At 35.6% G+C, this 14,203-nt stretch overlaps 1 protein-coding gene across 1 annotated transcript; it reads right to left on the bottom strand.

Moving 5' to 3' along the window:
* Positions 1-11,514: 11,514 nt before the first annotated feature.
* LOC132282098 (uncharacterized) lies at positions 11,515-13,166 on the bottom strand. The gene is made up of 4 exons (XM_059783727.1): positions 13,022-13,166; positions 12,751-12,875; positions 12,329-12,628; positions 11,515-12,209 (listed from the first exon to the last, which is right to left on the bottom strand). The coding sequence occupies exons 1-4, from the start codon at positions 13,164-13,166 to the stop codon at positions 11,994-11,996; spliced, it is 786 nt and encodes a 261-aa protein (XP_059639710.1). The 3' UTR covers positions 11,515-11,993.
* Positions 13,167-14,203: the final 1,037 nt, after the last annotated feature.

Genomic DNA, 14,203 nt, shown 5'->3' with positions numbered 1-14,203 from the left:
TTTTTTTTTTCTTCACGCTTCCTGGAAAAGATTCAACAACCACGAATCGACTCAGAGAGCAACAATATATGTAGTCTTCATTAGCCACAGATCAGATATCAACCATTCAGAGAGTAAAAACAAACTCCAAGAGGTCATACCACTAGCGTTGTTAGCCATCGCCAGATCGTCTTCATCAGCCATGGATCATCCAGCAGCCATTGATAGAGTGAGACCAGACTCCGAGAGGTCATACGACCAGCACAGACAATGTCGTCAGCAGCCATGAATCAATCCAGAGAACAACGACAGATGCAGACTTCATTAGCCACAGATCAGACATCAACCATTCAGAGAATAAAAACAAACTCCAAGAGGTCATACCACCAGCATTGTTAGCCATCGCTATAGCGTCTTCATCAGCTATGGATCATCCAGCAGCCATTGATAGAGCGAGACCAGACTCCGAGATACGACCAGCACAGACAGTGTCGTCAGTAGCCATGAATCAATCCAGAGAGCAACAACAGATGCAGATAGTGTGAGGAGGCGACAGACGCAGCTTGCATTCCTATGCCTCTGTGTGGTGATTTTTTTTTTTTTTTTTTACTTCAGCAATACCTTGGCGACGCAATGAATTTTCCTTGACGTAGTGCCTCAATGGAAAACTAGATTTCTCTTTCAACAACCCCTCAGTGGCGAGCAGTTTTTTATTTTTTCAGCAACACCTCGGCGGCGAGCAGAATTTTTCTAGGCAGCTACAGTCTGGCGATGAACCAATTTATTTCTTTGCAGCTATACTTTGTAGATCAAAATTTCTTTTATAGCTACAACTATGGCGACAGACCAAAATTCTTCTTTGCAGCTACACTTTGGCAGCGAGCCAAATTTCTTCCTTGCAGCTACAATTTGGCGACAGACTAAAATTTTCTTTGTAACTATACTTTGGTGGTGTGCCAAGTTGACAGGTGCGGCGAGCACTTTTGATATCGCATGATGAGTGACAATATCTTGATAGCGAGCCAAGTTAAAAATTTGTGACGAACGATAACAATATTTTGACAGCAAGTGAAGTTGACAAATTACGACTGGCCCTTTTGATATCTTGTGACGAGCACACTTTGCCATTTTGCAACTCCAATGAGTTTTTTTTTTTTTTGGTTTAGGTTGACTGAACTTGGAACAAACTTCTAAGATGCCTACATACCCTAAACAGGGATCAAGTCATCATGTAGTTTACAAATTTATTTATTTATTTTGTAGATAGTTTATACTCATGTCAAAGAGTTTTTTTTTTTTTTTTTCTTCAGGCGGACAATTTATACTCGTGCCAAGGAGCGTCTTTTTTTTTTTTTTTTTTTTTTTTTTTTGTTTTTTTTTTTTTTTTCCTCTTCAGATAGACAGTTTATACTCATATCAAGGAGTGTCAATTTTTTTTGTAGATAGACAGTTTAAGCTCGTGTCAAGAAGTGTCTTTTTTTTGTTTGGGAGACAGTTTAAACTCGTATCAAGGAGTTCTTAAATTTTTTTTTCAGGTAGACAGTTTGAACTCATGTCAAGGAGTGTCATTTTTTTTTTTTTTTTTTTTTTTTGTGTGTGTGTGTGTGTGTGTGTTTTGGGAGACAATTTAAACTCGTATTAAGGAGTTCTTGATTTGTTTTTCAGGTAGACAGTTTAAACTCGTATCAAGGAGTTCTTAATTTTTTTTTTCTTCATGTAGACAGTTTAAACTCATGTCAAGGGGTGTCATTTTTTTTTTTTCAAGTTGATAGTTTATTCTTGTGTCAGGGAGTATTATCGACAATTTAGGCTCATATCTGGGAGTATCATCGACAGTTTAGGCTCGTATCTGGGAGCATCATTGACAGTTTATGCTCGTATCTGGGAGTATCATCGACAGTTTAGGCTCGTATCTGGGAGCACTTTGACAGTTTAGGCTCGTATCTGGGAGCATCATCGACAGTTTAAGCTCGTATTTGGGAGCACTTCAACAGTTTAGGCTCGTATCTGGGAGCATTTCGACAGTTTAGGCTCGTATCTGGGAGCATCATCGACAGTTTAGGCTCGTATCTGGGAGCATTTCAACTTTAATTATTCTTTTACTTTGCAAGAATCAGCGGCAATCCAAGCTTATACTGGAGGGTATGGACTATCTCGGTGTCACTTTGAGGATTTTTTCCTTGGTTTCCTTGACTTAATGCCCCTTGTGATTTTGCACTTTCAGTTGAAGTCATTGTTGTAACATGGTGTGTTTCTTGATGCAAGTCTCTTGAGTTGATGCTTATAATGAAAGATGATGCTACTTCGTCGTCTGAGTTAAGAAGTATATTGTCTTCTTTTTCTGACTCACTTTTCTCATCTTCTTGAAGGTTGTCGGGTATATCTGGAACATCTTTCCTAGCACCATGATTTTCCATGCTAAGCTCCATGTCGTGGGCTCGAGTAACAAGCTCTTCAAATGTGCGAGGCTTAATCCCTTGTAGGATGTAAAGAAGCTCCCAGCGCATGCCTTGCATACAAGCTTCAACTGCAGAAATTTCAGATAAACGATCCTTGCAATCAAGACTTAGAGCTCGCCAACGGTTGATGTAGTTAACCACGGGTTCACCCTTCATCTGTTTTGTATTTGTAAGCTCCAGCATACTTACAATACGACGAGTGCTGTAGAAACGGTTGAGAAATTCTCGTTCCATCTACTCCCAATTGTCAATACTTCTAGCTTTGAGGTCTGTGTACCAATCAAATGCATTCCCTTTGAGGGAACGAACGAATTGCTTGACAAGGAGATCTCCGTCTGTACCAGCATTGCCGCAAGTTTCTATAAAGTGTGCGACATGTTGCTTTGGATTTCATTTTCCGTCAAACTGTTGGAACTTTGGAGGTTGATACCCAACTGGCATTTTTAAGATGTCAATTCTTTCCGTGTAAGGCTTTGAGTACATGCGAGCACTTTGAGGAACGCCACTGTATTGTTCATTTATGCAATTCACTATCATGTCTTGAAGTTGTTGAATAGAAAGTGAGGTGACAGAGACAGCTTCAATTGTTGGATTAGTAGACATGTCATTTTGATCGTCAATTGGAGTGGTCTCTGGCATGGAATTAGAATGAGAAATTCGGCCTTTACTTGACTCAGCATTGTCGTCACGCAATTTTAACTTTTCTGTTAGCGAGGCAATTTTTAGATCTTGCTCCTTGAGAGAGTGTTGTAATCTTTCAATTGCATGGGCCATAGTCGTCAATTGCTCTTCATACGAGGTCGTATTCGTCATCATGACTGGCATAGTGATAGAGTCAGAAAAAATCTTTGGCCTTGGGTGGACTAGCCTTGAACTTGTGACTGGAGTAACCTTTGAGGTTGTAGGAACCTTCATCCTTGCCCCTAGTGAGGTGAAGGCGGTATGAGTTTGAGTTGTTACTTTGACAGATTTGGCGGAATTGACTCTCATCGCATCGTGCTGTCTTTTAGCAAGAACGGATGATTTGACTATACTCCACATCATTGAACTTACATAGTTGTTTGTACCACTTGATGAAGTTACAACCTTCTTGCCACCTTTTGTGGTGGTATTGATGTTGTCCGTCATGACTGCGATGTCTTTGGTGGTATTCTTGCTCTTCGTCTGACTCTTATTGGAAGTCATAGAATCTGACAATGAATTTGTTGAGGATTTGATGTAGGAGAAAGAGATGAGAGGCAGAAGATGTCCTACCGGGTGTGCCAGAAATTTGTACACACAAATTTTGTAAGTCTGCAATAGAAACAAAATATGGGCAAAATAAAACTTTTATTAATTTGTGAATTTGGAGTACAATCCTTTGTGATATCTTTTACAAAAAGAATAGTCCTCTGATTCGATCTCCTTTTTGTTGTTGGTTGGATCCAAGGGCTGCACGAGCTTGATCTTGAATTACCGTGGAATTTGGACGAAGAACGGCACGTCTTTGGATGTGCTTGTTGTTGATCACCATGAAATTTGATGAAGAACGGCACGTTTTGGATGTGCTTGATGTTCTTCGCTTTTAGGTTTAGATTCTGAATTTGAGTTTCTAGATTTCTGAGTTTCTGGATTTCTGGACTTCTAAATTCTGAATTTGTGTCTGAATTTCTGGACTTCTGAATTCTGAATTTGTGTTCTTTGTTGAATTTGAGGAAGAACGACACGTCTTTGGATGTGCTTGTTGTTCTTCGTCTTCAGAGAGAAGAGAATTTGTTGAATTTGGTGAAAAACGACACGACTTTGGATGTGCTTGGTGTTCTTCGCCTTCAGGTTTGTCCTCGGGGTTTCTGGCCCTCTGGATTTCTGATTCTCTCAATTTCTGGACCTTCTGGACTTCTGAGTCTCTGGATTTCTAGACTCTGAATTTGTGTCCCTTTCTCCTTTCCTCCAGGCCTCTATTTATAGGCTTCTTGAATCCATAGGATGATAACACGTGTCTTCTCTGATAAGGAAAATATCATAACTAGGTAGGGCGGGTTATATTATGATAATTATTCTTAAAAATAATTATTCTAAATATATTTTATTAGGAATAATTATTCTTTTTTATTTAACCATCCGGACCGGGCTTAATTAAATAATTTAAGTGAATCAAACTTAGGCCAATTAAATAACTTAATTAAACATTAGGCCCATATTTAAAGGGTCTATTTATCCAAATCAAAGTCCACTTAATTTTTAGTGTCTACAGAGTGAAAGTGTTAAATATGGGTATTTTTGTAATTTTTAAAAATTATTTTTAGTTTTTAATATAACATTAAATAATAGTAAGGTCAAATTTGTTATTTTACAGCCTAGTCAATAGGTCGGATATGGATATTGGGGTAATGCGATCACTTTTTAAAGTGTGGGGGGTTTTATGAAATAGGTTGGGGATTTATGATCAAATTTTAAAAATATTGGAGAATGTTATGAAATTAGCCCTAATAATAATAATAATAATAAATTTGTAGAAAAAAAAAAAAAAAAAAGTTGGGCTAAAAGAGTAATTATAATTGCAGTGAACAAAAGTTTTGGTTAAAAAAGAAAAAGAAAAAGTTGCAGTCAACAATACTAAATAGAAAAGGTTTCCATGAATGTGATCTTCTTATGGACGAACATTTCCGTCGCCTTATTTAATCCGAAGTACCAACAATAACAAATTTATTAATGCAGACGTTGAAGAGATAGACAAATGTGTCAACTTACAAAGTCAAAATAAATAAATGAAAAAAAAAAGAGACAAACAGTTAGTTATAAAATACTTTGGCAGTAGTATCCAGTCAAAGAAAGCAATTTAATTAAGTCGAAACATACAATTTCACAACTTTCAAAGCATAGCAACCTTTATTTTATTGAAGTGTTACTGAAATTTTAATGGCAAGCTTGTTATCCATCAAATTATAGAGAAAATTATAATACAAAAGAAACTGAAAATTTCAAATAAAACCCCTATTCATTAAGAAACGATATTTTTAACTTCTTCTCTTTTTATAGTTGTTTCAAGTCACGTATTTACCGTTAACGTGTTAATTTTTTACTTTTTTAGTATCTTTTTATTAACAGTTGTTTTTTTCACTATTTTTCTCTTATTACTTTACATACTAGAACGCTTTTAGACTCTGTTTGAAGAGGGCTCAAAGCCGCCCATATTATTGATCAACTAGTGAAAAAGAAAAGAAAAAGAAAGGTGTAATACTTAATATAAAGTATATACAAAATTCATGATATTACCGAAAGATAAGATGGATAAAAAAAGTAAAATAAAAATAGTAAAAATACTAACAATGCAATACATGTTCAAAAACCCTTTAAATGAATAAGAATAAGAAATAAAAATAGAGTCTAAAAACTTTCTAGTCTGTAAGATAATGAGAGAAAAATAGTAAAAAATACAACTGTTAATGAAGAGCCATTAAAAAGGTGAAAAATCAACACGTTGTAAAAAACGACTTGAAACAACTGTAAAAAACGAATAAGTCAAATCCATTTAAAACTATCCAATTTGTGATTGTGGATCCGTTAGTCCTCAAAATCAAATGCCCAACACATCTTCATTTAAGACGTCCAACCAAAAAATTTGTCTCCATTTTACAAACTCAATACTTTTGTTATTAATATTACCTTGTAAGTAAGACCATTAAATTGTGTTTTTCTTATTCTTCATTCTTAATGAAAAGAGCCGTAAAAGTAGGACACATCTGACTACATTCATGTGAGTGAGAGATGACGGACATAAATATAGTATGTCATCTTTCATGTACATAAATATAGTCCAATGTACACTTTATCCTTTTTCTAACAAAAATGTAGATGAGGCTAGGGGTGGGTATTTGATCCACCAATTCATGAGTCTGATCCGTGCGGATTAAATTAGATTGTTAGACTCACGTATTGGTGGTGGATTCAATAATTTGAAATTCGTAGTTCATAGATCGAATTACGCTATTAAAAATTCGATTCGATCTAATCTGAATCCGTGGATCTGATCCAATCTATTATTCCACGGATTCAATTCGATCCTTTATTCTATGGATCAGTGACGAATTCAAAATTTTTCAATCTATTATAATCGAATCATATTAGATTTGATACCTAATTTGATCTAATCCGTGGCCACTAGATTAAACAAAGAATCCCATTATCAATTGTCAAAAAAATCCCCAGGTTTGTAACTTTATTTGAGCAGGAGGAAAATCATTTTAACAGCTCAGCACAAGAACACCAAATCCCCCTAGACAAATATGAGCTGGCTGGAGACACTGGTGGGTATTAGATTACAAGCACAGACTGGCTCACATGGGTCGGTCAACAGTGATAGTGCTTTCTTAATTACTAGTATTTTAGTTTGGTGAATTAATTGGGTAATTTTTTCTTACATAGTCCTCCCACAAGAAGAAAGTGATTATTATAAGAGTTAAAAGACACGTAGGATCACCAAAAAGGGCAACCTCACGGTACAATGATATTTTTTTGTCTTCTACTTAAAAAAGGTGTAGACATGGCATGTTCAATTATTTTTATACAAATTTAGTGGTCTTAGAATTTGTATTTTCAAGATTGAGCCATACATATAGTGACAAAATTAAGGATATGCATGAAATAGGTAATATTGATTTTCTATTAAAGGTCATATGCTATTTTATTTTATTTTATTATTTATTTATTTGGTAATGCTTGTCATTGGAAACTACTACTAAGACCAAGTGAATGAAGTGACTCACAACTGGCAAAATATTGTGGTATTGTGTTACACTTAAAAAACTTAAAAGATGAGAGAAGCTATCATTCAATTTAATTAGGTAGGGAAGGTAGTAGGACCATGCAATCTCTCACTGGTTCTGGTTCTGTCCTCTAAGATCTCCCCCCTCACAAACTATCAATTACGTGACTGGTCTAAATTGAATTATACTGCCATGCTTCAAAAAGAAAAAAATGATTTACAGACCATCATCCATTATGAAAACACATGAAACACACTCTCTCTCTCCCTGCGCGCAAATAAAGGCCACCTACTTGTCAACTGGTAACAAAATTGAACAACTTTTGACCATTATTATAATAAGAGTTAATGATTGATTGACCCTTCCAAAAGGGAAGGCCGGAAAAAGAACCGAAACATCATCTAACCTGCTTTTAACAGCAAATAAAATAAATAAATGATACCGAGGTTTATTTGTCAGCCTGATTCATACTTATGTTTCATTACTTCTACTATCTAATAAGAGTCCGAATGCAACATTTTACATCTCAATTCTTAACACACCTAGTGGTGCAATGGAAGGTTCCATTTTGTTCTTCACTCACTTGGATGAAGTTTAGGACTTGGATGTTACTCCTCTGTCCCAAAAAACATGTCTCTTTTTGAGATACAGAGAGTACTTCTTTTTCTTTTTCTTTTTTATTTTTTTTATTTTCACGATAGAGGGAGTACTTCATATAATACCAATATAATACCAATTGGGAATTGGAAAAAAAAATGAGTTGGGCCTCACAATACATGGCTAGCCCATGAGGAGCTGGTTTTTGTTCCGCTCCAATCCTAGTGTGGGACGGAAAGGAAGACTTTGGTTATATATGTATTATGTATGTACAGTCTCACCTGCATGTACTGTCAATTTAATGATTCGCCTTCTATTCATAAGAGAATTTTGAGTTATCCCAACACTATCAAGTATCTCCTGTCCATACAAAATACTGTTATATGGACACGATGCATAGCTTCCACAACCGCATTGGATATATATTTTAACTTACAGTTACTACACTTAGCTAGCAATTACTCTGCTCTGCTTCTGCTCACTGATAAGCCCCTTTGAAAAATTTGACACTACATGATCCATGCATGGTGGCATTCGCATTTCTTTATTAATCTATACAAGAAGAAATTATGTAACATATTAGAGAGCTAATCACACAATTATATAATATTATATTATATGTTGGAAAGCAACAATAGATCCACAAGTTAGTGTTCAAGTCGATACTCATTGGATTATTGGCAAATTCGTCATAGAACTACGCAAGAAGAAATTACATAACATATTAGAGAGCTAATCACACAATTATATTATATTATACTTTGTATGTTGGAAAGGAACAATAGATCCACACAAGTTAGTGTCCAAGTGGATACTTACCGGATCATTAGCCATTTTAAACAAATGCCATAGAAAATGTAACAGGACATCTACTGTCCAGAGGGAATCTGGCAACTTTCTTAGATGCTCACGATCAAAAGGATAAAAAAAAAACTATCTCATCCATGCGATTCAGCAACTCAAACCTAAAGCCTCTTTTTCCCTGCTAAATGAACCAAAGGAGAGAGTTTTGAAGAAAATGACAAAGCAGCAACATGCATGATAAAGTAAATATCCAACTCTTGCCACTATCAAGACTACTACTATGCTGTTTCTATTTATTTACCTCTTCAGTAGCAACATCCCAAACACTACCGCGATCAGGATAACCAACAAATCGCGAAAGAATTGCCATGTTTCCCAGATCCGAGGCAAAAATGACAATAGTGTTTCTGAAGTCTACTGTAAGTCCTCCATTGGTACTATATATCCCGTGATCAAGGATCATGAGTAAAGCACTGAAAACAGACATGTGAGCCTAAACTACCTGGGAAAAGAGAAGGATGCTGTGTGGCCTCAGTTTGACATCCTCTAAGAGTGACAAACCACGTTGCTCATGGCCACTATACCAGAATACCACAAAAGTGATCAGTCATGTACGTGGTAACAATAGAATGAAAAGTACACGCGGGTAATTTGAACATTTAAAAAAACCAACTGACAATAACAAGGAATCTTACTATGAAAGTTCCAACTGTCCATTTAAGAACCGGAAAAGTGAATCTGATTCTGTGTATTCAGACAAGTCAATTTGATAAGTAGGTGACAAGATGCTTGGCAAGACAGCCTACTAGATCTGCTTCACCAGCTCGATTTGTCAGATCATATTGTGCATCAATAGAATTAAATAGTATCTTTACTACAACATCAATTGCCTGATGTCCTACCACGCTACTCAATTTCACCAGCGCATCAATGTAAATCATGGTCATATCATCTATCTCATTCTCTACAAGCATATCAGATAACGAAGGGACCAAATTCTCCTTCACCCATCTAAGAGAATAGGAGAAGCAATTAATACAAGTCCATAACTTAAACACAGCAAAAGACAAAGCGCATGTCAAGCATAATTAACGTGTCTCCAGCCCTCGTATTATTAACTTGTACTCTGACAGTTTATAGCACTGTTAATGAGCACAGCTGAAATTAAATGAAGTAACACATACAATGATTTCTGTAAAACCCAAGTCTAATGTTACTCAAATTCACGTATCATAATTGATTCTTTTTCCAGCCAACTTTGTCTAAATGGAGAAGGTTAAGAAATGAGAACAAAAAATTGACAAATTTAAAGGACACTCCTAGCCATATTGGTCACGGGTTGGGTCGTGTCCCACGCGTCCGTGGGGTCGGACATGTGTTCGACCAACAACGTACCCTTAAGGGAGTTTCCATGCTTCCTAGACATCATCCTTTTTCCTTATGATGCCCTATCCATCTCTCCTACTCTCCCTTCCCAAGAAGTACGAACAAGAATAAAAAGGTTGAAGTGTCTGTGTCGCACACGCACATGGCCTGTTTTAGACACGCCCAAAAACTTGTCAGAATATTTTCCTTGTTGACCTCACCACAGGCATGTCGTGGACGCATAGGGACATGTTGACACACAACGGACAAACTGTGAACATGTGACGGACATGTTGACACACAACAATCACACAACGGACATGTCGCAAATACGCCTTTTATTAAAATAGGATTCATAAAAAAAATTCAATAAAAGACGGTAAGAATAAAATGTTTTTTAAATGTAATTTATCAAGCAATTCTATTTTGATATTTTCATGGTTATTACTTGTTTCAAATTGTAAAAGATCACAAAGAGAAAATGGTAAGAATATTGCTCTCTTTCACAACCAAGCTTCAAACTTACTACAAAATATCATCGAAACTTACTGTTGGCAGCAAACATTTTTCTTCTCCTTCAATAAATCCTCTTTCACTTTTTTTTTTTTTTTTTTTCGTCCTCTTCTGATCCCAACCCCTTTTGTCATCAACAGGTTCTCTCATTTATTATCAACAAAGAGCTTTTTCTTTTATCTCAACACCACCGTAATTTTCTTAATTCTTTGTTTTTTCTTTCTAAAAGATTCCCTCGTAGTATATGAATTCTCTTTCCTTTATTTCAACAAAGTTAGAAAAGGTTTAGAAATTCTGCTTAACACCACACCCCCCCACCCCCCCTACCAAAACAAATTTTATAAAGGAGATTTAGAAATTAAATTTCAGCCTATTCTCTCTTCTTTCATTTTTTTTTTCCCTAATTAAATAAGAGAATTATCATTGAAATCCATTAGTTGTTATGATATGAATTTTTTCGTTCTTAATTGATGAAAAGTAATATTAGTCTTACTATCACATATAAAAAAATATTTATTATTCATTGTGTTCCCCTCATGTCTATGCCGATGTGTCAATGTGTCCATGTCGTGTCGTATCCGTGCTTCATAGCTCCCATCCATCCATTTCTCCATCCCTTCAGTCAAACCAGCCATTATATTAGATGGAGAATAGAAACTTACTTGATGAACTTCTGACTCACTCAAGATATAATTGAGTGGAGCGTCTGATGCGTATAAAATCAGCCTTTTCTCAGTCATGGAGCTGGCTATGTCCCTCAGCTGGAGGCTGGTAGCAGCCATATAGTGTTCAAAAGATAAGAGCTTAAAAAATATCACCTCATCCAGTTTTTCAAACAAATCATGCCTGAAATGTTTTCTCGCCTGTAAGTTACAGGGAACAAAGATATCAGCAATGGAATAGTTTGGTTAAAAACTAATTCAGGAAACAGAAATTTGAACTAATGCATTAAAAAATAATTTAAAAAACACTTAAAAAACAAACACCCCATATGTGCTTCTTGAAACCAAGAGATGTACACATCCTCTCCTTCTTTATGCAACTTACCTCCCTCAGAAGACAATGGATCCGGAGATAAGTCTTTCAGCGGCATTTCTTGAACCATTTGTACATATTTGCAGGGTCGCCATTGGAATTTACCATCCATAACATTTGATGTCATGATTATCAGTGTTTTGGTGAAGTCAGTGGTGCTTCCTTTGCCATTTGATACTCTGCCATGGCTAATGATCTCAATCAGAACGTTAGTAACAGAAGGATGAGCCCTATCAACATTGTGAGAAAATACTACGGTGAAAGGCCTACTCTTCACAGATTCTGTGAGCAGTCCATCTGTCAGATTAAAGGAACTGAAGAATCCAACATAAAGCAAAATAATTAGCCCTACATAAAATACTGAGCAAAAGCAAACGAAAGAGACCATCCAGAAAGATTATAATGGAGGGACAACCAATGATGCGTGAGACAGATCCTGAGTCAGTATTCTGACAAGTCGAATGCTATCAACCATTTTTTGTCGTCAAAAAGTTGCTCAGCAAGAGCATTGGCGATCTCCGTCCATCCCTGCCCAAAGCCATCTAAAAAAAGAAATGTCAACTCTAGGCCTTGACAATGCATTGCTAATAACAAATGGAACATGCTCTTGTCCAATTAGCCCTTTAGCCAGTCTTGTTTCAAGGCCCTGAAGTGGCGGCTCTGAAAAATGAAGGAGGCATGAAGCAGGAATCCCAGTCAGAAGACTTGCTACCTGCATTGCCCATCATTGAATAATTGAAATATGTCATCAAAGCGCCAGACTTTGTAGTCAGATTTAGATATCAAACGTCACAAGTTATATAAAACTGAAGAATACAAAATAATACATACCTTTGCAATTAGACATGGAGTAACAGTCAGGTTTTGCTTAAAATTTTCGTCAATCGTTAGCATGAGCTTGGTAACAACCGTACCAAGACGTTGACCGACCCCAAAGAGTAGGGTCGAGTCCATCACATTCGCAACTTCCATCTCCTCTAAACACGAAACCAACATCTGGTGTGGTTGTTCCAACATGCATGTTTCTTCTGCTCTTTCTTCTTTAGAGCTCTTCTGGGATAACACTGTGGGCTTCCACTTCCACATAAAGCCATCCCACTTATTCATTAAATCTTCATAATCCCTTTTTACCTGAAGCCATAAAAAAATAAAAATAAAAAACCAACCCAAATTGACTATATATGTATACATGTTATGTTCATATTAGTTCTATGAAAGCTTTGCATGATCCAGAGAAGAAAAGCAGCACTTACATGAGGAAACCATAACTTCTTAGCAGGATCCTTCTCTCTATAGTATTCGTCACATTCAACAAATGTACGCAACAACGAGCATTCGTCAAAATCCAAAGCCTTCTCTTCCACATTGGTGTCCAAGCCTCATGATTGTCACCAATTCCTCCCTCGTTAGACAGCAGAACTGAAGAAATAACAGGAAAACATAAATGACAGACATTATCAATCCCAAACAAATTCACTAAGCAGTGCAAAGTATATGAAATCAACAAAGGGAAGGGATGCCAACCATCAGAGTATTTGAAGGTGATGATGTTACAAGCAAGTAGTATAGCATCAGTGTGAATTTCAACACCATAAACGGTCTCCAATTTATCCTTGTATTCCACCTCAAGCTTCCTTGGAATTTCAATCATCCATGGTTCCATATCCATCGTTTAAAAACCCTAAAACAATTTTTTATTTATTTTTACATAAAAAAAGTAATTATAATTACCATAAAAATTGGAGGAGTGACTTTAGTTTCAGTTATACACAAACAATTATGTGTATATATTTGTGCATTTCAAATATATGTAGAATATATGATAATCCAGAAACGTGAATCAAGAAATGTATTTGTGTTTGTACATATATGGATGAGAAAAGAAAAAAAAAAATTCAAAAAAAATGTTCGCAAAGAACAGACGGAAATGAGATTATCAGGATTTACCCCAAGCAGAGTCGGATTCTCAGAGTGCAAAAGAGGATGAAAGTTTTCTGTAGAAAAGAGGAACCGAAAGAACTCTCCTAATACATAGATTTCCAAGTGAAAAACCGAATTTCTTTTAATTATTCGGGAAAAAAAAAAAAAAGGAATTTCGTTTATGAGGGAGGTTAATTCAGAATGTAATCAGACAAAATTTAAACATCCTTAGATTCCAACACTGGACGATCTTTTAGTTTGGCTGCCTTTCTATGTTGGTCTCTTTGGAAATCTAAAAAATATTTCATCTTTAAGAAGAAGGTATAGTCGGAATTAGAAGTTGTAAATCATGTTGTTCTATCATTTTTCTCAATTTTCGGAGCCCAACCAATGTCATCTGGGTCTGATTTCAATTCCACTAATTTCTTCTTCAGTTACTTTCAAATTTTGATTATAAACTCAAATTTTGATTATAAAAAAAGACCATGTAATCTTTAAAAAGTTATCCAATTATTTAAAAAAGCTAATATAAAATATAAAAAAAATCACAATTTTAAAATTTTGATCATAAATTCTCAACTTATTTTAAAAACCCTATACTCTTTAAAAAGTTATTCAATTATTAAAAAAAAATGGGCTAGTTTTAAAAGAAAAATCACTACTTTTAACTTAAACAATGAAGTTGCGAAATACACTTCAATATGGTAAGAAAAAAAAAAAAAAAAAAAAAAAAGCTTACTCAAAATGGAAATCTTAAATGACCCCAAAATGTGTGAAATTTACTAT

The sequence above is a fragment of the Cornus florida genome, unplaced genomic scaffold (assembly GCF_030987335.1).
Source record: "Cornus florida cultivar Cherokee Brave unplaced genomic scaffold, ASM3098733v1 CherokeeBrave_3.0.0_Hap2_Chr01, whole genome shotgun sequence".
NCBI classification, from domain to species: domain Eukaryota; kingdom Viridiplantae; phylum Streptophyta; class Magnoliopsida; order Cornales; family Cornaceae; genus Cornus; species Cornus florida.
The sequence above is the reverse complement of the archived record's forward strand: the minus strand, read 5'-3'. Positions and strand labels throughout refer to the sequence as shown.

Coding starts and splice junctions, on each gene's coding strand:
- LOC132282098 (XM_059783727.1), bottom strand. CDS start 13,166: ATGGATATGGAACCATGGATGATTGAAATTCCAAGGAAGCTTGAGGTG. Junction 12,876..13,021: donor CACCTTCAAATACTCTGATG/GTTGGCATCCCT, acceptor GACAATCATGAG/GCTTGGACACCAATGTGGAA. Junction 12,210..12,328: donor CTCCATGTCTAATTGCAAAG/GTATGTATTATT, acceptor TGGGCAATGCAG/GTAGCAAGTCTTCTGACTGG.